Source organism: Pygoscelis adeliae, unplaced genomic scaffold (assembly GCF_000699105.1).
Source record: "Pygoscelis adeliae isolate BGI_AS28 unplaced genomic scaffold, ASM69910v1 Scaffold113, whole genome shotgun sequence".
NCBI classification, from domain to species: Eukaryota; Metazoa; Chordata; class Aves; order Sphenisciformes; family Spheniscidae; genus Pygoscelis; species Pygoscelis adeliae.
The window spans coordinates 16,986,622-17,012,026 of NW_008825108.1; the positions used below are offsets into that span (position 1 = coordinate 16,986,622).

Below are 25,405 nucleotides of genomic sequence, written 5' to 3' on the forward strand. Positions count from 1 at the left end.
GATACTCAAACATCTAAACTTCGACAGTCTGTCTTTCCTGCCTCAATTATTCAGACAACTGATTCACAAGAACCTGTCGTCTCCAAAATCCCTTCCCCTCTTCAAATTTTAAATACAACTGGCCAACAGGCCTAAAAGTTACATGGATAAAAAAAAAAAGCGAAGAGGTTTTCCTTTAACAAGCAGAACAGTAGAAATCTAACTTGGTCAGTACGTGTCACCTGCTTCAGATGCTTTACCAGCATCATGGACAACACTTAGTTGGTACCGTATCTGTCCAACCGTGATTTAGGAATACTCTTCAAGCAACTATTTGTTGAACTTCTTGGAGAATATTTTACTTAAAAAGTAAAAACACAACTAAGTTTCTGTGCAAGTTTGTGAAATGCAACCCTTCTAAAAAAAAAAATCTTTCTGCTATTCTACAGGTACACAACAATGAATTGAGGAAAACTGAGGAAATGAGGAAAAAGGAGTCAAAAACCTGAATACATACATATCCCAACTGCAAGGAATCAAAGATACACTGCTGATTCATGGAGATAAAATTAAAAAGACTTAGAATGATCACACTTTTAAAGACAAGTCAGCAAGTCTCCCTAAAGAAGAAAAGAACAGAAAGATTCTGCAGGAAGCAATACTGAGGACAGCTGTGAAATCACATTTTCTGATCTTCACTGTCAAGTAAGAGACCAGGATATACCAGCTAGGCTCTGCAGTGCTAGGGACACACTTCAGTTCTGCTGAAATCTAATTTTCTTAGAATCTGGATCTGAGTAGGAGCCTTGCATTTCAGTTCTTTGGGTTTCTTTTCCCACTGCCATCCTTTCCCAACACCTCCAGTACTCAAAATCACCACGTAGAAAAATACAGCAATGACCTCAAAGGGCCAACGTACAACAGGATCTGCAAAGATATTTCAGGGGGATAGAGGAGAAACTAAGAACATCTAGAGAGAGAAGAGAGGAACTGCATTAGAAAGTGGTCGCATCCTAAGCAGGCAGGCAAAGAAACATGATACAGGATCAACTGGAGGAACTCCAAAAACCCTTCTGTAAAGCAAAGACAACAACTGAGATGTAGAAGCTGAAACTGAACTACCAAATTTAATATCTTTACTATAATTCAGTTGTTTATAAAATAAACGCAACACAACTATTTTCTTGACAATAAAGAAAATAACTATGCATTGGTTTCACTGGATTTCAGCATAAACCAATTGCACAGGAAGAAAAAAGGACGGCATCTCCACCCCAAAGAAACAATTTTTAAGAAGGTTTTCAGTTTGTTTTTTTTTTTTAATAAATGTGCTTTGTTCACAAAAAGTAGTGACATAAAGACAACAGAAATGCAAATACACATTTTTTCCTTTTCTTCTCCAGCACCTTAAGAGAGATCTCTTGCAGTCATAATTTTCAAATATTTCATACCCTAGAAACATTCTTCTTGCACCAAAGCCAAATATCCAACTCCTGATATCACTTTATTGTTCAGAGAGGTATAAGTATTTATGTAAATCCCACTTCCCTCCTGCACCACAATCTACTGTCCCTTGTAAAAAAAAAAAATTAAAAAAAAGAACACTTCAGGTATTTAGAATGAGCAGCAAGAAAACCAAGCTGTTATGAATCTCAGGTCCCTAAACCACAAATACAATGGTGTCACCAACCAGCCAAAAGGCTTAAATTTTAAATGTTAATATTTTAAACTATTTTGGGGGGATAAATCTTGGTCTGAATTGCTTTTTTGTATGAATCACAAACCATTTTACATTAACCAATGCCCACATATATGTTAGCTGGTATATAACTTCTTTTAAAAAGAGTATCAGTTAAAATGTTAGGTACACTTTGAAGTATGCACAGAATAAGTTTCCATGAACAGTTGAATTTATAGCACCAATATTTTAGCTTTAACATGAACACTGCTGGAGTCAGTGGTTAACTGGGAAGAAGAAAGGCTTTGAATGACAAACATTTTGGTGAAAGTGAAGTGGTAAATCATTAGATGCACATACTGACTTACAGCCAATTTTGAAGCCATTGTGTATTTCATTAGAGAAGTAGTCTCTGTAAAAAAAATTTAAAAGTCAACCATGATACTTGTATGTCTAAATTTAATTTTTTTTTTAACACATCAGAATATAATTGCTTGGTTTGTATATAACTATCATTCAGATTAAATAACAAATTCGAATCAAGTATTAGGGGATGCTTTAAATTTAAGAATTGAGACACAAAAAGCTTACGTTAAAGAATGAAGCACTGCAGTCCAGTTCATGTTTGAGTGTAAGCAGGACCAATGCAGGAGGACTCTTTGTAGGAAATGGTATAAATGAAAAACAGGTAGGTCAAACTGTGACACTTGCAGTGCAAAACTTCAGTGGAAGGCTAAGTTTCATTTTTGTAGCAACCACTGTAAAATCCACACTACAACTTCAGTTTATCTGGTAACTTCTGTATTATAAATACAACATCATAGGTTAATATGGTGTAAGGTACTTTTCATCACAACCACCTGTAAAACTATAGATTAGTATTTTCTACCACGTTGCTGAAGTCAGTCTTAAAACCATGATGTGGCACCTAGTTCAAATCATTTATTATTAGGCACTTACATATAGATTTAACAGCCTAACGTTCAAATCTGAAAATTCTGGCCGTTATTTTTAAATGGAGGGAAATCTAAGCAAAACTAATACTGAATCCTCTATTTTTACCACTGAACAGAATTGTTTTTTCCTGCAAAAACTCACAAATTTATTACACAAGTTAAAAAACTTAACAGATGTAAAACACTTCTGTTCCATCTCCTTACAGTGCAGACCAGTTTTCAGACAACTATGGAGTTTTTATTGAACTAAACAGAAGATTTTTGGGTCCAAATAAGCAAACAAATAGTGTATATTAACTTCACTCATGTGGTCTGAATACAGGTTTTTGTGCAACTATGTGTATCCTTGAAAAACTTGTATAATTATATTCCTTTTTACAAAATCGGTCTGTAGTTACTGTATAACTTGGGAGGTCTACAAGTAAGGACAACTAAAGAAGAAGTTGTTTGTTTTTAAAATGCATAAATAATTTACTTTAAAACATGACAAAACCCACCCTGTCCCCCAAAAAACACAGTTTGAAGAGAATACAGAACACCATCATTGGGGGAATACTGATATATGTTAGTGCTTGCACACTCATAAAACTGCAAAACCATGTTCCAGCTTTGAAGCGAAACATAATTGTCTAGACGTACCATACTCCTCTGGGGGGGGATAACCTTCAGAAATCTCATGTCTAACTACTATTTATGCAATGAAATTTCACAGTATGTATAACTATGGATGAATATATTCCAGTGTTTCGGCGTTATCTCAATTTGGTGTTATCTCAAGAGGGCTGCAATAAACATAATATCAAATGTGCAAGCATTATATTTTCTCCAGCCCAGGCTTAACCAGAGTGAAACAAATTTTGGATAAAAGTTTTGTTCCATAATTAAGGGACATGTGTAACCAAGTGTCTTAACCTATCTGCACATTTAATTAAAGTGCAAATTATTTCTTCCTACATATACTTCTCAGAAGCCCACCAACTCCAGTGCCTTAAGCTCAACCACATTGAGTTAAAATATAGAAACAACATTTAGCAAATTAAATAGAATTCACACTTCACAGCACTAAAGAAAAGAATGGTACCTTTCTGGAAAAAAATTAGTGATACAAATCTAAAGAAAGTAACAGCAATTTATGCTATGACTGAGTCATTTGCATAAAACTTGTATTTTTTCCACTTTCATACAAGAATAAATTTTAAAATTCAAAAGTAGAAAAAAATAGCAAACTCTGTAAACCTTTGCATTTTCTTTATGCAAACCGTTTTTGTGTGTTGAGCCCATGTTAGTATAGCAAAATTAGTTAAGCAAGAGGTTGGACTGAAAGGGCGTTTCAACGACTACATTAACTTAGAAGCAATATAGGATCTTCTAGCTCATAGAAAGGAATTGAACTAGACTGGCTTTCTCCAGAGTCTGAGTCATAAGGAGCATCGGGTAGCTCCATAAAACCGTAAGCTAGCTGTTCATCTTCTGTATCTGATCGAACATAGCAGGAAGGGTTGGAATACTCCTCATCCTCTATACTGTTGAAATCCTGTGGGATATACAACATTCCTGGGTAGTTCCTGCTAACTAAGTCACTTGTTGTTTGCAGGGAAGTTTTCCTAAATGCCATCAGGTGCATGTGGGAAAACTTGGAATACTTGAAGCGTTTAAAACCCAAGGACTCTATGGCAATCTTCCAGCTTTTCATCATCATAGCCCGGCGATTCTGATGAGATGAATCAGGAGTTATTACAAGCAATAAGCCATTTAATACGAGAAGTTCATGTGCCTTCTTGCAGCATATCCATCGTTGATAGGGTGATGGAAAGTAAGAAAGGAGGAGTGAGAAAACGACGACATGGAACAGTTCTCCAGGTAGAGAATCAATGGGATTTTTCAGTTGCTTGAGAAAGGCATCTATAGCATCTTGTGCCAGCTGGAGAGGTTGCTGAATTTGAAGATTTAAGAAGTCACATTTGTATACGCTCTGGTGGAATAAGAAAAACAGAAGAAGCCAAACAAACATCAAGGTTAGTTTAAAGAGCAAATACAATTCAAACCTACAGAACGATCAGTGATAACCTCTTCATTCTCTTGAGGAAAATTCAAGCCTGCTAAAAAAAATGTTATTAAATCAAACAAGCTAAACCAAAATTTATAAATAATGCATATTTCCAGCTTTCACATTTGCAAAGAAAAATTTTAGATGTGCAGTAATTTACTGGAGATTTAATAACCGAGAACTGTTCATTTAAAAAAAAAAAAATAGCCCGAATAGTTGATTTGACACTTTGTTCTATCTCACAAATGATTTTAAAAGAACTCAGATTAGCCTACATTGCTTTTGTTTCTCCAGATGCTGGAAGCACAAAGTATCCCCTATTGACTGCCAAAACTCCATGTTTTCCTAGTATACCATACATTGTCAAGATAGTTGCATATTAAAATCTGGCAATAGCATGAAACAATGGAATTCTTAAAATTTACATCTAAATTATGTGGTGGTTTGTTTTTTGCTTTTGGTTTGTTTGGGTTGTTTTTTTTTAAATAAACCTGAAATCAGTAATTAGAAAATTTGATACCTCAGTATTTCCAGCAGTTCTTTAAAGAATCCAGGAAACTTAGTAGTTTGGTCACTTGGAAAAAAGTGACATTCCTTACTGGCACAGAAACATAAAGAAGTTACAGCAAGGCAAGATATGTTAGGAAATTACAGCGCGCTGCCTGCTTTGCAGCAGTGATGCAGGTCCATGTTTTAACCTTGCTGTAAACACAAAGTACAGCGGTACACATTTGGGCAGTTATGAAAGTAAGGTAAGGGCTTTAAATTCATCTGTCGATCATTTGTGTGCTCAAGCTGCTGAAGACTGGAAATGACACCACAATACAACGTACAGAAGAATAAGTTCTTAACATCCTTAATCACAGAGCACTCAAAAAATAAGAGTAACTATGATATTCATGTTTAAGTTTTGACACTTTATATTAATCAAAATCTGGGCTGACTTCTCTAATAAAAAAGATATTAAGGTACAAGGCTTCAACATAATAGCAACAAAAATTGTTATTAACGTCTAGAGAATGTGCAGTGAACGACAGATTTCTAAACAGGTAAGTGAACATGAAAGCAGAGACAAAACATTCTGCGGAGCACATCTGAAAGGTGGAGTTAGATCTGTTGCATTTTCATACTGCAAAAATATTTATAGTGTGTTTTATGAAACTATATTCAAAAAAGAGATCACTAGAACACTACTGTAGAGGTATTCATAAAGCACCTGATATGCAAATTTGTTTCTAAGTAGAAGAGAATGTTATTTCTGTTTATATAAAATCACATTCTCTTCTGAGAATATGCGGTAAATTAGAAAAAGTAATCAATGTTCAAAAAAAACCCCAAAACCAAACTGTGATTCATTTTTCAGTAGCTTTAATCTTGGCCTTCAATTTGCAAAAATCAAGAAATAGACTTGCATTATGTAGCTATAATCAAGAAATTTTAATTGCAACCATTATACCTGCAGGGCTATATTCTGCTTCCTTGTAATATTTAGAGCAGGAAATTAACAGCAGTAATTTCATTATATCCTCTAATAAGTTTTAAAAGAAAGAAGTGCTTTGAAGAGTAATTGTTCAGAGTAACGTGCTAACTATACTTAGAAGCAAGACTTAAAAAGTTAGAGGTTATACATACACAGTTGAAAAAACAATTTAGACTGCAAGTATTTCTCAGTAGTGGAAAAATATTCATAAATTATGCAGAAATAATGTTAAAGAATTTCAGGACTAAAGTATGTTTCAAGTGGAATTTGAACTCTGCAGGCAGTTTTAGGACAAAAATGCTGCTAAACTAGAGATTGCTACTGAACTCTAGATATACAAGTCTTGAACTAAAGTCAGTTAGACTGAAAAGTCAGTTAGACACTGAAACAGCAGTCATATTTCAGTGCATCCACTGACATTTAAGAACACAATCCTACTTGTACTTTCAGATTTTTAATTCCAGTACTCTTCCAGCCTCTTTTTTTTGTCTCAGACAGTATTTATTCCAATATAGCATGTTTCCCAGCAGTATGAAATTATATTTGGATTTTCCCAAAGTGGAGATTCTCCCTTCATTCCAATTTTGCCTTTTTTTTTTTTTTTAAAGTGTAGACAAATTAAACTCCTTCAAGAAAATAACCACTGCTAATTATACTCCAGAATATCTGTGTTACAAGCAGAATGTTTGAAGGAATGTCCAACAAAAACACCAAGTCAAGAAGGAGCCTGCTCCGCTTACCCGTTTCAGGTCCCTCTTCCTAGTTTATAATACTGCATGCTTCCCCTCAGTGTACCTTACACCAAGACACTGAAAGTGATGAGTGAACAGTGCCTAACTAAAGGGAATACCAAACTTTTCTTGGTGCAGACCCACCCCAATCAAAACACAGATTACCATATTCCCATATTTATAGCTCTACAGTTCACATTTTCACTCTGAAACATACAGATTCCAAACAGTTTGAAGACATTAATTCTTTCATTATATAAATAACATTTCAGTTCCTCTCCTACTTTTTCCACAATTACATCCTTCTTATTCAAGTTAGCAGAAGTATTTTTATTTTACTCAACTACTTGGTCTATAGCCAAAGCATTTCTATATGCAGAAAGTGGATTAACCTATTTTTATTAATAAAGAAGGAATTATTTAACCCTCTATTCAGTATTATTCAAGAAACTGGATTTCCTAAGAAGCCTCTATACTTCAATGTGTTTAAAAAAGTATTTTGGTATCTTAGCTAAAAGATCTGCTAAATCAGAAGATTTTACCAGTTCTTCTATTTTCAGCTCCTACCACTAAGTTATCAGATCCATTTTTCAGGTCAGACAACGACATTAACTACCATAAGAACCCTCTGGCTGTTACTCTGAAGTTTTAAGTCAGTGCGGGCAACTGCTGGCCTAAAGATAAATTTATTCAGGATGTTATGGTGTTGATGCAGCTCAAAGTAGAGTCATCTTGAATACATCAGGTCTTATTAATTCTGTTTTGGAGGTGGGCCTAAGCTTTTTCCAGCAGATGAGTTTCAGTGTACAAATTGTACTCCATGTCACCCCAAGGACACTTGCTAGCTAGGCTGCAAGGTGCCCTGAACACACCAAAGTATCCAAGAGGATGGAAGCAAGAGAAGCTGGTGAGCCTGAGACAGGCCTCAAAATAACTACATTGATCTGTACAGTAGCACTCTGTGGAGTTCCTATCATCAAGCTATGCTACTAACTGTGTCAGATGACAAGAAATCAATTAGCTTATCATTCCCTTGTACTGGGAGAGCGCCTGAAGAACTGGTTAGTACGCAGAAAGTGCAGCTACCTGACTAGTCCCTCTCCTGTTGTCTGGCCTGGATTACTCAGGTTCCTCCATTACATCTACAGAAGTAACCTTTCTGGGACTCTTCCAATAATGGTTTTGGTCGCTGTACATTTAAATTGTTTTTCATGAGAACAAAAATAATTTTCTTATGAAAACAGCATGATAGATCAGATAGCAAAATATTAACTATCCATACCCCAACATTAATGGTTAGATTCAGCTCATGTAACTTCAGGTGCCTAGGCTCCCATTATAGTCACTGGAGAGCTAGTCAGTACAGCCCACGAGGTCAGAACACAATTCACCAGGAAACAGCAGACGTTTAGGTTTCACTGACTATTTTTAATAGATCACCCTTGACTGCAGTTGGAACATAGAGCCTCAGATGTAGACACCCATGCTCCATGTACCTTAGCTGGAAATTTACTTCCGTGTATTACCATTTTAGATGCCATAGGCTGCCACTTCAGTGGCATGTGTCTCCTTGCAGCCCCATGCAGATGTCCTACAGCCTCTTAAGTGGTGGAAGGCAATCATGTAGTTCACTCAAAGTTTCTTTGTGTTTTAGATGAAACTCACACTGAATTGCTTTAAAAAGCAATTTATCAGACTCGGATTTTTTCCAAGAATATCTTTCATTATCTCTAAGCATATATGCAAAAATGTAAATTAGGTGTTAGTGGACTAAACCTGGTGACCACAACAAAATACCATGTATTTAGCATGTAAACCACACTGCAGCAAATAAGAGAACATTACTTTCAAGTTAACTATATCATTGTACTCGTACATTTCTTCTCACCTCTCCACTTCTAGAGAGGTTTACCTTAGGCAACTGATTTTAACAGAGCCTGATTTTAAACTGGAAGTAGTCAAGATGTATATGGTCAAAGGGTTTTCTGTTTTCTGTCAGAAATGCATTCCATTCTGTATCTTTTCATTTTCATTCTGCTTTGTCATTTGGCTTGGTTAATAAATGCTATTAGGACTGACAGAAGTTGGGTGAAGAGCAAAAGACAGAAAGAACATATGATTACAGCAGAATTAATGCATTTGAGGACCTTATTGCCTAGAGAAAATGAAGGAATTTACCCCAGAAATGCTGATAAATTTGTCCTCAGGATTGCAGAAGTTCAATAATATGTTCAATAATACTCACCAAATACAGTCACTGATAATTTCTTTCTGTCAGCAAATGCAACTTCTGAGAGGTTCATGCCTAAGCATAAGCCTACTCAATTTTTATTTATGCCTTTTAAGATGCAAGGACTCATCTGAAAAGCCATTAAAAGATGGCTACCTAAATTTTCCAATTTTAAGATTCACAACTGCATTACAAAGGCATAACTCTTAGAAAAAAAAACCAGATTTTTAAAACAAAACACAACTACAGTTTAGAGCCTGTTCATGGGAAAAGGTAGTAGGAGGGCCACAGTTCCTTTTAAAGCACAGATATTTAAGATACATACTTAAGTATTAAACATACTTTTTTACAGTCATTTTGAAGCATTCTAAAATACCCAAGAATCAAGTTTATATTAAATTCAGCAAACATTACATACCTCAACAGCTGGAACAATATCTATGCCAACTGTCAGAAATTCTTCAAACTTCAGAAACGGATTAAAGCAGCTACCAACATCAAGTAATCTGATCTTCCCCAAGGAGTGGAGCAATCTAAGAAGCAGCAAGAATTCAGTTTTATCAAAGGTTGTTTTTGAATATATATTCTGAATTAAAATTTCACATAACTAATGCAAAAAAATTCTCATAGAACATCACAGTAGTGACTAATAGAAGTGCATGCTGTACTTGAATTGCTGAGATAACTAAAGAACCAAGCTCCATCCGTAAAGCAGATGGTCCTCAAGTGGAAGAGTTGAGCAGTTACAGCTGCTCTGAACATACTATTAACTGGTGTAGTTAATAGTCTTACTAACTTGTAGTAAGAAACTAAAATGGCAACTTATGTGTCCACTAGACAAGCTTTCTCTATTGCCTTGTTTCCCACTTACCTTTTTGTAGCTTTTATTAGTGTTGAAGTCACACAAGTCAGAGTTAAAATTTCAGAAGTTTAAAGGAGAAACTGACAAAACTTCATGGCCTACCTACTTGTCAGTCCCATTTTAAAGATCATCTGAAGTCAAGTGCCATAATTGTTTTAGTAAAGACAAGAACACATAATGGTCTTCCAAGGTAAACAAACAAAATCTAAAAAATGAAAGCATTTAGTTGTTGCCTGAAAAAATTTTAAAATATTTTGTTTGCTTTATGTTAGCTAATATTTTTTAAAATGCTGGAGGTTCACTCCAATTCTGTTTGCAATGGATGCTGTGAAAGAGTTAGATCAGCCCATGCAGAGCCACAAACATAAAAATTGGCTGCTCAAGTTGTAGGGGAGTTATTCTGAACATCTAAATGAACCGAAGTATTCCCTCAAAACTACTTGGAAAAAAAAGAGTCTATTCCATGCCATACAATCAGTTTTCTTTTGGAGTATCCAAAAGCTTTTTAGTGAGAAATTGTCAAAAATAGCCATCTGGTTTAGGAAAGAGTCCTAATCAGAGTACTTCTGAAGTACTTAAAAATGAAAATTTATCCCATAAGAATTCTGGAGAACATTTTAGTGAGCCAAAGATGTATCTCCTTATCTGCCACTGTGTGATGACCCTACTATTCAAGGTGAAATTATAGATAAGAAGGCCAATGGCTGTAACACTAAATACTTAACTATGCTACCAAACAATAAAAGGTGAATGATTAAAAAAAAAAAGGGGGGGTGGATTAACTTGAGAAATCATGACTACTGCTTGGACTGATAGAAAGCAGTTGACAGACTGCTGTGGACACTAATACTTTAGTTCCAGAATGCTGCAGAGATTGCACATATACCCTTCAAAAACCTCATGGGAAAAAACCCAACCAACCAACCAAAACAAAACAAAACCCACACCGAATAACTGCCCATCATCTTCTCAACCAGATTCCAAAATTTCCTGGGGTAAAAAAAACTGGACGAGTTGGAGATCAGAAAGAAAATAGCAGACTGAAGAAACAAAGAGAGGACATTCTTGTACTGTCTGGTGGAAGCTCCCATTATAGCACAGCAGAAGATATGCTAGATGATGGCAGATGAGATTCACCTTTTCTTTGGAAGCTCTGACATCATCTGTGACCAACTGCAAAACCAATCTGAAATGCCTTTATGAAGATTAAGACTTCATTGCTCTTTTCGTTAAATATATAGTTTAAAAAAGAAAAGAAAAAAGACGCCTGTCAACTTTTGAGGACAGTGACTGCTGCCTTGCCTCTGAGAGCATTCTTATCTTCCAAAGGATAGTCTCCTTGACCGATGCCTAGAGGAACATTTGTGGTCTTCAAGTTTGCAACCACAGGCATTTTCTTCATGACTAAGGCAGTTACCAGTATACATAATCTAGCATCAGGTAGGATTAATGCACCTGTACAGCAGTACTGGCTGTCAGCTATCTCGTCGTCATTTAAAGGTTTTGCCTCGTCCTGGCACTTAGTTTGTCTAGCCTGATATGCCATCCCTCTTAAAAGACTTAAAATTTGAATGTTGCACTCAGTTATCACTAATATCAGGGACTCAGCTGTTGAATACATCCTATAATCAAAGACATTATTCTTTTGTTTTTTACTTTCCTTGCATTCTGAATTTGGAGGCCCCTACTGTTTATTCTTTCTTTGCAGTTGCAACGAACCAGTAAATGCTGGACTTAAACAACTCCGTTCAAGTTCACTAGTACGGACTTTACATCTGCCTGTTCTCTAAAACACAACTTGATGAGTCCATCCACGTATCAAAAAAAAAAAAAAAAGAGAAAATATACAGCACCTAGCACCCAACAGTTTGAGCTCTTTCTATTGGATCATTTACAGGGCTGCATCTAAAAATTTCCATCATTATTTCTAAGATCTTAGAATACCCAAAATCCATTAATAGAGGCAAACAAACACAAACTCACAGCTTTCATACGGAATTCACAGGGAGGACAATGATAGCTTTCCAGCAAGCAAACGTTGCTTTTTGCTTCAAGTTTCTGTAGCCAATATCAATTGGCATCTCTAAAATATCATTTGTCATCTTTCTGGGAAACATTCAGCCCTAGAGAGACAGATAACTGCAGAAACTTTCAGAAACAGATCTGCAAGGCCAATGGAGTCCCAACAAAGCCATGGCTGTACTCACAGCAACAACAAAGCAGTAAGGAATACTGCAAAAAAAAGTCTTTAAGCAGCAATAAAGATATCTGGGCTCTCTGTGCTCCTCCTAAACTCCCCGCGATCTACCACAGAGAAGATGTTGGAGAAGCAGGAGAAGATTTCTCGTTGCATTCGGCAGAACAATAATGCCAAATTTAAAGATTTTGCTTTTACATAGAACAGAAGATATCCAGGCGATACATCTGTCAAAATACCAGCATCACCAAGGCAAATAGTTCAACAATTACCTTTAAGTTAAAATTGCACACATTACTGGGCTACCCTGTCAGTCAGTCAGTACTGAGTGAGATTTCAGAATGAAGATGATAGCAACAATTTTTTCCCAGCTTGGATGCCAATCACAATGTAATCTGTACAACAGGAATCTGAACACTGCAGAGGGACCATTCAGATCCTAGTGGCCATAAATCACAAACATGGGCTGAAGTCAAGTGATGTCTTTTTTCACGTTAAGACTAGTACAACATTTCTCAGACCAGCACATCTCCTTGTCTAGCAAATGGAGACACTAACGGCAGATTCTTTTTCAAACACAGAAACATACGTCTGTATGTACGCTTGCATTCTACGTAAGAGTCCAATGGTAACAGCAAAAGAATAGAAGACACATGGGACCACAGGAAACACAACGTGACTCTATAGTGCAGAGGAAACTTCCCATAAAGAAGAGTGACAGCCTCTAGAGATCTTAACATTTTCCATTTAAAGTGTTTGATGAAATACTTGTACAGGTTAAAATTAAGCAGCACAACCCAGAACCCTCTAATCTCCAGGAGAGCCCACTTCACCTACAGTAGAGTGAAAAATCACTGCGTTGTATTCTGTCTTCCTTTCTTACAAAACCTGCATTCTTGGCTGCAGCGTTACTTTTGACTGGGTGAAGGGGGACACAACTTCAGAGTACTACAGCATTGGGGCACACTTCTGGAAAGCTACAACCTGGATTCCAAGCTGAGCAGAAGCCAGAAACTCTCTTCTACACTAACAGACAACAGATCTAAGGCATTTGATACAGGGCAAATTCACAGATAGGTGTGTCACATCCAAGGAGCCTTGCTCTCTAAGTTCAATGCAAATGTACTTTGAAACATTAAAAGTAGCAGAGATGCAGATGCTCGCTTATGTCTTGATTTCCTGTTGCTTGTCAGGTTTTGCTGCCTCTCAGAACACAGGTGCAATGAATCGCTTAGTAGCAATTCTCAGGCTGCCAGTCATCAGTAGGAACAGGATCCTAGTTAGGTGCTTGAAATAATTTTGAAGCTCTTCAGAAGCACTTAGGTTCGGTCACTGAACATATACAGAAAGCACAGACCGCCAATTCAGATGGTCTGAAAGACCACTGGTTCAAATACCCACTTTTTCAGCACTGTAACTCTTAAGTCTCTCCTCAGTGAGACTCTCTATTCTTTCCTCAGTGAGAATATAACTGTAATTGAGGTGACGGTCACTGATCCAGTGAGCCAATGACTTTGTTAGAAATGCAGTCTTGCTGAATTCGTTGATAATCACCCTTGAACCCCATTTCCTAATGATTTTCAGTCAAGGCAACATTAAAGGCAAGGGAAGTACTTTGCCACTGTAGGTAATCTCCAAGCACATTCTGAATCCACAGGATTCTCCAATGCATTAGTGTACAGGTAGAAAAACAAAATGTGAATAGTTAAAGATCAGAAACTGGTATAGAAATGTATATAGCCTGGGAAATTAGTGCATTTTAAATATATCCCACACTTGTTTATTTCAAGAACTTTATTAAATGGACTGTAGCTCCTGATTATTAGCCCTCTTAAAAATGCACCTATTATTCAACTAGGTGCTGTACAGGTAAGTGACATTTTCTCTTGGAAGTAGATAGAAATAGAGCAGTTATATGACCATAAGGAAAGTCACTTTATCTCTGAAATTAATCACTTCAAGTGCTGATCTCCTAGTTTACAGTTTTCAATTACTCTATTAATTATCAAGGATGGGAGGGGGAAAAAATTCAGAAGCCTTATGCTGCTGGTAGAAGAGCAGAACAAAGCTATACATATGGTTCTGAGTGGCAACACTGGTATGCCTCAAATCTTCTGTAACATCCACGCATAAAGATATCCAACGGGAAGGTCTAGCTTGCTGAGATACATATGAAAGAAGGAATGTACCTTAAGAGACAGTCAAACCAGTGCCTGAGAAGAATCCATACCAAAAAGGTTGTGATTTTTACCATTAAGGATAAAAAGCAAGACTGCTTAATTTGATGGAAAAAGAAGAGAAACAATACTCAAAAAGAGAACAAAGAGGGGACTGATTTATTGAAACAGCAGATAACAGCCATTTTTATCTTGCAAGGCTGAGCCATTTTGATGTCCAGCATCACATCAGGTGTAGTTGTAATGTTAGAAACGTAAGAACTCATTCTGGGATGGAAGGAAGTACTATGGACAATACTTTAACTTGTCATATAGATGAAAGTAAAAAGGGACTGTTCACATTAGTTATTTCTGTGAGACTCACCAGTTTTAATCTGGCAAAGAGGTGAGCAACATGAGCAACTGGAAGTGGGTTCAAAGCAGCTGAGTGACTTTGAGTTGCAGTAAACTTTGCACTTCTGGTTCCTATGATGTTTCCTACCATCACCTTTAAGAGCTGGCTGAATGCTTCCTACTTCTGTCCACATCTCCCAGCGTCTTTTTCACTGCCTGTGGAACCTTTTATTCCTGAGCTAGCTTTGCTCCTTATCAAGCAAAGTACAGTGGCTTGCCAGTAAAGGTAAGCTCAGAAAGAGCTCCTACATAAGCAACCTGTTTTTAATTCTACTTGAGAGAGAATTATATATGGGAAGAACAAAATTTTTGTTTTACTCTGGTAAGTGTAAAGACAATAAGTCACATGCTTAGCCATACCTATAGACAACTCCACAACTCTTATCTGTAGTCTTACATTACCAGAATGGAGTGACAGTATTTGAACAAGTGTGTGTGTGTGTAGGTTCCCCCATACCCCTTGTACCAAGACCTCACCAAGATTCAAAGACTTCACTAATTGATCAGTGTAGACATGGTAGAAAAGCATTTCAGGAGAAAAGTATGCTTTGTGTAATACACAATCCATTTTCATTCTGATAAACTGTGATTTCTTCCATAAAGCATAGAGGAAGAAATTGAATTTTGATTTCTCTGGGCAGCAACTTTGAACAGCTATGCCTTGTTGCTTTAAGGTCTGTACAGCTACTAAAAAATCTTACTACCATTTGTTGCTTACTCAGGTAAATATTATGAATCTTGCCTTTGCCAGGTATGTCTTTATGGATGTATGTATCTTTAAAGTTTTGGGAATGACGATAAAAATCATCATCACCCACTATATTAACAAATACTTTTACAGTTATTAAATAAAAACTTCTCTATTAACTACTTTTTATACGCACTAGTCAGACCAAAAGGTAAGGCTACAGACTACTGGTAGCAAGAAGAAACTCATGTGAAGTTAGCTCCGCAACGGCCATTACAAACTCTGTACAAAGTATGAAGATAGAGCACATGCAAAAAGAGAGCTAATGCTTTATCATGACAAGGCCTCCCACTGGAAGACAAATCAACTTTAAGTAGTGGATAATCACCAAACCTATTGATTTAAACAAACAAGTACCAACAAATCGCTATTTATAGTAATGCTAAAATTATGTGTTAACAAATGCCAGCATTATTGAGATGTTATAAGGTATTAGTATCTCATCAGCCCTTTGTGCAAAAGTGCCTGGCAGTTCTCATTAAAAACAGGTATTCATTTTGAGGCTGACTTAGCAAAATGAGCACTAAAAAGAGGAGTTGGTGGGGCAAGTCTGCTTATGAGAAGCCACTACCTTCATTTTGGAAGCATCTGTTTTGTCTTGTCGTAAGAGGACAACAGGGAAAGTGTTTTCATTTTGCCTGTAACTATTCAACTACGTACACATTTGGGATCTTTATGCCTTTTGCAAGTTACTTCACAAACATGAGAAACCACAAAAGATGCCAGCTCATAGGGACAGACACATCTGCTAATAACATTAGTAACATTCTAATTCCTTTCCTAACTAATACTCTATCTAACTTAAAGTAAGAGCTGATCACAGAAGATGTGCTACAATAATGAGAAAAATCTCTTCACAGAACAGAAAAACCACTGTTGCAGACAATTGTAGGAACTGGTCTATAAAGAATAGGAAGCAAGTCATAAGTGTAACATTTAGTGATAATATGCTTATACATTCATTATTCCATTATACTTGCAAAATATTAAGTTCTTTCCATCACACATGGAATAGCCACAAACATGACCCATGTTATTTAGGAAAAAAAGGAGCATGGGACTGTAACTGAAATAAAGCTACTCCTGAATGCAATAACTAAAATTCTTACTTGAGTGAAGGTCAAAAACAAAATTAAAACTGTTGTTAGGAAAATACCTCAAGGATACTACAACTTCTGCAGAACCAGTCATCAGAAAGCTAGCACATTTAAAATTAAGGGTTATAATTCAAAATTGCTTTTGAAGTGTATAATTGGAATCAAAAGTTTCTCTGCAATTATTTATTAAGAGAAAGTTTTAAGTACTCTGATATTTACATTTGGCACTTAGTACTTACATAAGCAATTGACTTTTCAACAATGCTGAACAGCCATTACATTCTAACCTAACTAATGTCTTCCTTATTTCACCTCAAGGTTTAATATAAATTGCATTACACACTAATGACATACAAAAGTGAAATTGCTCCAACACTTAAATGAAGATGACTATGTTGTCATTCTCAAGCAATTTTTTTATGGCATCCACCAAAATATACAACAACATAAATATTTCTTTAAACATGTATATATGTTCACATGAAAATGCCCTTCCTTAACTATTAAAAATACATCAGACTGATCTAGTATGTTATGGGGAAAAAACGTCCACGTAAGTCTTATCACACACAGAATGGGAAAAAAAAGTCTGGAAAACAAGTAAAACTTACTCTTCTGTTATAGCTTCATGATTTGTCAAGCCAAAGTTTGGCAAGGGATCATCAATCTTGGGAGCCTGGGTAACATTTAAAGCTGGAGTGGTCTTGGAAGTAAGAAGTGCTCTTTTTTCATCTTTCTCAAGTGCTTTTCTTTTCCCACCGTTCTGAAAATATTCTCGGCATACACTGAAAAAAACAAAAAGAAAAAATCCCCAGAAAAACAGAACGCTATTTTTGGTCATTACTATAGATAAGACACAAGACAGAGGTTTAAAAGATAAGTGCTGTCAGCTTTTAAACAAATCTGCGTTTTACTGCAGCTTTGGTAAATCAGCTTTAGGAAAGATGCAATACACCCAAAGACACACTTGAAGTTGGTCGGTGTTTTATTTCCAGAAATTAGGCCGTAAGTCGTAATTGAGTAAACAGATTCAAAATAGTTTTATCTGGATAGACTTTTAGAGCAAGACAGCAGAAGTCTTGTCAGAACATCACCAGAGGGTAAACTTCAGCTGTCACCTGAGCACCACAGTTCTCCACTAAGGTGCAAACAGTTATTAACTAGCTCCCCATAAATGCAGGGGCTTTTGTGCATAATGTGGGGGAAAAGAAACATAATCCAGTCTTGTGCGCTAACTTACATACACCAGTTTTTAATTTTAATTGAGTTTGCCTGGGGTGTTTTTTGTTTTTAAGTAACAGGTATCTGCAGTAACTATATTATTGTGGAAGACTTACTTTAACTTCCAATTTTTTCCCATACTTAATTATTTTGCTAATAGGAACGAGAACAAAATAATCTGGTCATACTTGAACAGAAATTTTAACCAGTTTAAAGGAACGAATGCCATCAGAAAAGTTAAATTGCACCTGCATACTTCAACCAGTAGTCAGCATTAGCGTGTAAGAAGCAAGCATTATGTTCGAGAATAACTGAATTTTGTCCACAAAATAGAACTAGAATTGGAAACAATTTGTTGCTGTGAAATTAAAAAGCCTGACTCACCCGGCACAAAGCAGTATTTTTAATTAGATGTGCCAGCCAAATATTTGCATGGAAAGTTTAACAGAAATAGTACTTGAGTGATGTTTTCATAACAACACATTTTTATGATGCTTTCTTGAAACTCACTCAATTTTCCTCTAAAAAAGCTGCAGAGGTTTGAAGGAAACATTCCATAAAACATAAATTCAAATTTAATAACACCTTATACAAAGCAGGATCAAGATACCATAGTATTTCACATCACAGATTCAGGAAAGGACATGTTGGTATAATGCTGCATTTAAATCACAAATAGAGACAAGGATTTGGAATACACAGGCCTTATCTAAGGGTGGGTGTTACTATAGGCACCAAATATATCCAGCCTCTCCACCCTATAAGATGTGAAGGGAAAAAAAAAAAATAATTGGAGTTGAGTTTCTTAAAGGGAAGCATACACAATCAAACATGTACAGATAAAGTCGCTTTACTCCCAGCTGGTAGGAAATGAACACCTTGAATCAGTAAATGTACAGTTACAGTAGCACATTATGTCCAGGTTACTAATTCTTGCGGGGGGGGTGGGGGGAGTTATCCTGGACACATTTCTGTGCTGACATGCTTATAGGACCTCAAGATCAAAACTGACCTGCACCTTACAAACTCAAAGTACAAGCAAGTTCTACTTGCTCAAGCAGGCGTTCTTGCACTAAATATAAAAAGTCTAAAATGCAGACAGTAATCTTAGAGCAGAAAACACAGCTACATGAGAAATAAACTCAGTAAACATTATATTTATAATCAACAAGTTTATAGTTACAATTCCTCAGTAACCAAAGTTATTTTCAGATCAAATAGAAGCTAGGTAGAATAAAGAAATAAAATCCACACCTTAACAGTATGGAGCAAGATCACATGCAGAAGCATGAATAGCAGTAGAGGCTGCAATACTCCCAGATATATAGACTGTGAAACCATACCAACTCCATTCATTAGAGATTGCACGTATGGAAAGACAACAATTCTAAAATTAACAAAGTTAAAGTAGAAGGAATCAGTCATTTAACTTAGCAGGAAAGAGATTAAAAACATCAGTAAACAAGAGAACCCTAGAAAAACATTTGAACTATTGCTGGTGTGCTAATAAAAGTTTTATTTTATACTATATTGTATTATTTGTTTATAAGCATATGATCAATTTAGGGATTATGTCTTTCCTAGCTATTTAGTTCTGTGTGTCATTTAGTCAAAGAAATGAAACTCAGAAAAAAATATCTTTTTCCTCACCATTTATCACCTACCTTACTACTCTGTTAGCCCCTTGCAGCCTCTTTATTTTTATTCTTTTTTCTCATTATACCTCTTAAAACATCCAGCATCAATGGCAGTTTAAATAGTGCTGCACTGCCATTGATGCTGACATCTAAGTCAGAACACATCAAAAAGTTCCCAACCTTGGGGGAATGTATTGTTTTTTCTCCTTAACTATTGATGTTATCAACTTTTAAATTCACTAGAAGCTGGTATGTTGCCCAGCTTAACACTTAATAAGCTGTTGCACAGGAGAACCGCCTATTTGTAAAGTGTAGTATAAGCTCCTCTTGTCACCAAGAAGCCATTTCTTCCCCGTTCTTGGTACTGGTGCAAATCAGTGTTTTTTCCATCCTTCTACCCCTGTCTATCCTGTCAACTGAGTTCTCATAATTCTATATTCTTCTTAACTGACCTTCCTTGTCTGCACATAAGACACTATCAAAGTCAACCATGAGGAGAAGCATCTTCTACTCCTGGGTTTTTGCTGGTGGATGGAGGGGACAGAGCCACAGGAAGGCCCAAGACTGGGTAAAATTCTTCACAATCAGATCCCAGTCTGCATACCTGTGCAGTATCACAAGGAAGAAAAAACCCAAACAAATCTACCCATCCAAACAAAAAACCCCAGGCAACACTGCACTTCATAACCACTAAGGGTTATCTCCATTTTACGCCTTTCTGAAGTTACAATAATTCTGGCAGGGTTACTACATGTTGCCCTTTTGGCTCCTGTGGCTTCAGAGGAGCTGTCTCTGTACTCTCCTCATGGAAGTGGACCTCTTACCTACCATGGGGGTAACAGTGAGCACGTGGGCAGTCACTGCACAGTAGCTAATCAGAGGTAATGCACTCAGTTTACCCCATGGTAACTTGTTGATGTAGCTACGTGTTTAACTTCATGGCCATTAAAAGCCATCATTGATCACACTGTGGTTGAGTATGCAGCTATAGAAGACTCTACTTCTAACAACTGTCTCAAGTAATGAACAGAACATCCCTTAATTATCTACAAAGAGAAATAAAATTAAGGATCTATTTTATAATTCTGAGAACTGACATGGCTCCATTTTTAACTGACATTTAAGCTTTCAGTCTTTGATGATACAATAACAGCTCTACAATTAACATACTTTTTTGTGAAGAATTGTGCAATGTAAATGCTGCCTGAGCTAACACTTGCTGCAGTTTACACAAACTGCAAAATAAACGTTTCAGGTCTAAACTGTTTCAGTTTGCTGGCAGAGAGACAGGTGAAGTGTCCAGTTCATGTCTTTGCTTTAAAAAAAAAAAACACACCAAAAAAGATTTCCTCAGTGAAACTTGTTTTCCGTACTTCAAATCTCAAACGGTAAACAACCTGTTCAAGTTGATCCCCCGTTCCGCCATTTGGGCTGGACACGTATAGGAAGTTTTCGTAAAAGCCAATATGAATACATATTCTTTTGTTAATATTCTCCAACAATGAAAGAGAAGCTTCTTTTTGAATACAGTGACCAAAACCAAGGGTTTCAATAGAATATGTAATTAAAAAAAAAGGAGGGGGGAATTGCCAAAGAAACACCATATGAAATTTAAAAGCCATGAAAGAATCACGAGGTCATTCTTCTCATCAAGTAATAATGAACAACTAAATTAAAGCAGGTATGTTCAGCTTTTATCATGGCAAAAAGCAGTTTCTGATAGCTGTTATCAATGCTCAAGGGTTTCAAGCAGCCAGTTTTACAGGCTAAGAACTGACACAGTCCATCTCTTTCCTTCTGCTTTACAATGAGGAAAAGGTGAACTTGACTTATGTTCCTTACAACATTTACTAACCAAAACCTAATACTGAAGATGAAGTTCAGTGAGGGTGCAGAGAAATAACATACTTCCCTTCAGGAAAGTCTGGACTTCTCATCATGGTTTCTGTCTGCAAAACATTTCTCCCCTCCTCCCACACATTGAAGAATAAGTTTATTAATGTCAACTGACAGAGCTGCTGGCCTGAAAAAAATAGTGTAAACTCTTCTACAGGTTTAACCCACCCACCCCACAACCTCCAAAGAAAAATCAAGGACAGGAGAATTCTCAGTTTCCCTTGTACACATTAATCATACCTAGAAGAGCATAAAAGTTTCCTCTAGACTGGAAAATATTTTGCTATTGTCATGCGCACCCAGCTTTAGGTTAAGAAAAATCCTCTATTCAGCAGAGGTGAGAGCACTAGGTTTCTCGATGTAAAGTATTACAGTTTTTTATCATCATAGTTATATTTTGTTAAACTTCAAGTTGAGAAACTCATATACAATACAGTTTTCCATTTTATTTTTCATACTTGGTCTCAGTTTCAGGGTTTTGAGACATTTTCCTTTTGAGAAACACAATTAGGTCTGTAGTCAGATGTTTCTGCCATGTTGTGTTCACCCCAAGCCAGCTTCTGGAGGCAATATCCTTAATTACTGGAAGATTCCAAGAACTTGAAAATAGGCAGCAGTTATCATATGATCACTGCTCTAATTAGCTCTAGTGTTCAAACAAACAGATATGGTTTTGTCAGAACAAAGAATTATTTAAGAGCAAAAATTAAGACTGTCATACAAACATGAACAATGACCATTAAGTATTTTTTCTATTTTAAATGGTTTCCCTCCTCCTGTTTACACCACCTCCCTCTTAACTCCATTCTCCTGAAAGTGAATCGCTCAGCTAACTGCATTCATCAAAAAAGGTGCAAAACAGTGTCGAAGGGCCTTCAAACTTCAAACATTCATTCATTCAATCTTCCTAACCCAAACAGAATCAGTTTGGGTTTGGAAGTTTCAGCTTTACAGTTCTAGAAGAGACCTGTTATTCTCACAGATCTTGTAAGAGATCACTTAGCCCTTCTCTTCTTTTCTAGAAGCTCCAGCTTCTAGAAAAAAACCCCAAGGTTTTTATGGAAAAAACTAGAACGTTTTTGATCATTTCTTTATCTTTCTTGGAGTTGAGCTCTTTGTTATTTTTTAAATGCAGCAGCCAAGGTAATATTTTGGCTAAGAGCAAGGCTAAATAAAGTCAGAGGAGTACTTTACATATCTTGTGGACAATCTCATTAACACACTCCAGTATGTTATTTGCCTTTATTGCAAAAGCATCCCATTGACTGTTTCATATTCAGCTTGTGGCCTGCTACAGAATCCAAATGCTTTTCTAGAAGACTGACACAACCAATTACTCCCTGGCCTGTATTTGTATAGTTGATAATATTTAGTATAGTTAACACCACTGTTAATTTTAATCCTGCTCTCAGAGTGACAGTTCTTTTCTATTTGGTCTCATTTTTAAATTTAATAAACAGACTTTATTCTAGCAATGAAAATATTGATTAGTAATGGATGCAGAGTCCTTCTCAGTAAATCACATTTTTAAGATAAGCTTCTAACATCTATTCTCTGCAAGTTTTTTCAAACAGTTCTGCACCCACCTGACATTAACTTCATCAAGACCATATTTCTTCAGTTTGCTCATGAAACAGTCAAAAGACTTTTTAAAAAAATGCAGGTCCAGATAGTGCTTTGTCATGACAGTTGGAAGTGCAGATTTTGTTTTTTGTTGTTTAAAAAAATAGCCAAGTCAACACAAGTCTTAACACTGATGCAAAAGCAACAGAAAGAAGCAAACCTGCTGGTCTAGCTTATTTTGTTCTAACTAGAACCAGAACAGGCTGGCATTCATTGTCCATACAAAGGCTCACCAGCCTACCTATGCCAGCAAAAATTAAGAGTTAGGACAATTATTCAGGGTAAACATCATCTTACCCTATTTTGGTTTAAGGTTTGTGTTGTAATACAAATTAAAGAGAGACAGAAGTGTTAACTTCCAAATACCATTTGCTACTCTGTATTCAGTTTTCTAAAGATATAAAAAGAAAGCAAGGGAAGGACAGTTGAGTGTTGCCCAGGCTTTTTACAACACCACTCAGGGGATCATTAACCTGCATCTGGAAGGGGACAAAGTTTTAATCTCTCTTCCCCCCTCCCCTCTCCCCAGCTAACAGTTTCAGCTAACAGTTGTATAATGCCCTGAAACAATAAATAAAACTGGCCCTATACAATGCAGCATATGGTCATCGGCACAGTCTATCATGTACTGCTTTTCATCTTTTATGGCTTTTAAAGTCTGGATATGTGCTTGTTTAAATCAACAACTAATGAAGAAGTAAAATAATAAGTTTCATGTCATCTGGTTTAAAAATTAATGTCAGAACAAGCATTTTTCCAGTGTCTTCAACTAAATAGCTAGAAAGACTTTTGAAAGGAGAACCCTGCAAGAGAATTGTTATTCTTGATCCTGAGAAGTACACATGGCTTCTCTAGTGGTTATTCTGTATTCTCTGATTTACTTTATCCGGTGTTTGTTTACAAGAGAATACAAGGAAAATGAAGGAAAGAAAAAAAAAAGTTGGTTTTTTTTTTTTTAACTAGTGAAAAAACCACTTCGCAGTTTCAGATCTCTGAAAAGATCTTCCTTCAAAGAAAAACAAAAAAGCTCAGACTACCCTTTCTTCAGCAGGGATACACCAGTGGTTCCCAAGTATTTTCAGCATTCCACTCCCAAATTAAACTTCATCTAATACATCAGCTACCTTCCTGCTGTCATGGTGACACAGTTAAAGCATTGAGCAAAAGCTTTCAGCGAAGTCTCGTGCAAGTCAAGTTCTCTTGCATGCAATTATGCAGCCAGACACAAGGAGGAATAACAACAATGGGACCTGCCATCTGCCTGGCACACCTCTTGGCTCTTTGAGAAGGAACAAAAAATTGCAAAATGCAAAGTCAGTCTGATATGTTCTGGTATCCAGCCATCCAGGCCTTGGTTTAATCTGAGGCACACAGAAGTGAAAAGTACCCCTCTTTTCCTACTGATGTTAAACTCCTGCCCCTTGACTTTGCAAACTGAAAAGGTACATGCTTTAATTGAAGCTTCAAACTGAGGCAGAGCATTTTAGTGTCTCTTACCAGGTGGATTCTCTTTTCAATATGAGTTCATGCTGCAAGGCCCAAACTGGACAGTTTTTTTAAATGCTTACTTTGTAAATCTTGTAGGAACTACAAACAGAAAACAAGTGAGACACAGAGCCAAAAAACTTCAATACACAGGCCATCAACTGTTCCACCCCTGTCCACAAGGAACATTGTCCTGTCCTACAGGGTAACAGACAAGCTTGTCACAAGCTAAGGGAATACTGTTTACCTGAAATTACTTCAAAGTGAGTGCACACAGCTCTATTGAAAAAATTTTCACTTATTAGTTAACAATCAAATTGTAAGAAAATATCGAGCAGTGTTCCACAGGAATCTGTCCTGGGTCCAGTACAATTAGTATTTTCACAGATAACCTGAACATTGGAACAGTCAGTACTCCTCTTAACTGATCTGTGAATGATGCCAAGCGGGGGGCAGGGGGTAGATGCTGCAAGAAATCACAGTATTAGGATTCAATACGATTCAAGAGAGTGTAATTTAGTAAAGAGAAATACAAATATCAGCATTTCCACAGAAGTAATGAATAGCATAAATACAAGAAAACAACTAGCAACTGAGGAAGCCTGTAAAAAAGAAATGGGCAGTTGGGGATCACAAGTGAGCATAAATCAATGCCACACCAACACAAAAAAAACCACCCACAGAAAACCCACCAAACAAGGCCAGTAGCATAAACAAGAGTTTACTACAACCTCAATAATATTTCTTCATTTTATTTCTCTCTGACAAGGCCAGGGGAATGCTGTGTCCATTTTTGGGTATAGTTCTTTCCAACTGATTCTCTTGTAACTGGGATAAGGGTACAGAAAACAGGTCCGGAAAAGGGTCTATAGAGAAACAGTTAACTATTTTGGGGGTGGGGGTGGGGTGTGGGGTGTTAAGCTAAAGGATAAGAGATTGATACGTAAAGGAATGGTTTTCAAATATTT

General features: G+C 36.6%; 1 protein-coding gene across 1 annotated transcript in view; it reads right to left on the reverse strand.

The window, feature by feature from the left end:
- Window positions 1–1,306: 1,306 nt before the first annotated feature.
- The window catches only part of LOC103920014 (chromosome unknown open reading frame, human C7orf60), a 25,150-nt gene continuing 1,051 nt past the window's right edge, over window positions 1,307–25,405 (reverse strand). The window contains exons 2-4 of the mRNA XM_009327648.1: window positions 17,187–17,360; window positions 9,520–9,634; window positions 1,307–4,585 (exon numbers count right to left, since the gene is read on the reverse strand). Coding sequence (XP_009325923.1) covers window positions 3,956–4,585; window positions 9,520–9,634; window positions 17,187–17,360 — 919 coding nt within the window. The 3' untranslated portion in view covers window positions 1,307–3,955. The remainder of the gene's footprint in view (window positions 4,586–9,519; window positions 9,635–17,186; window positions 17,361–25,405) is intronic.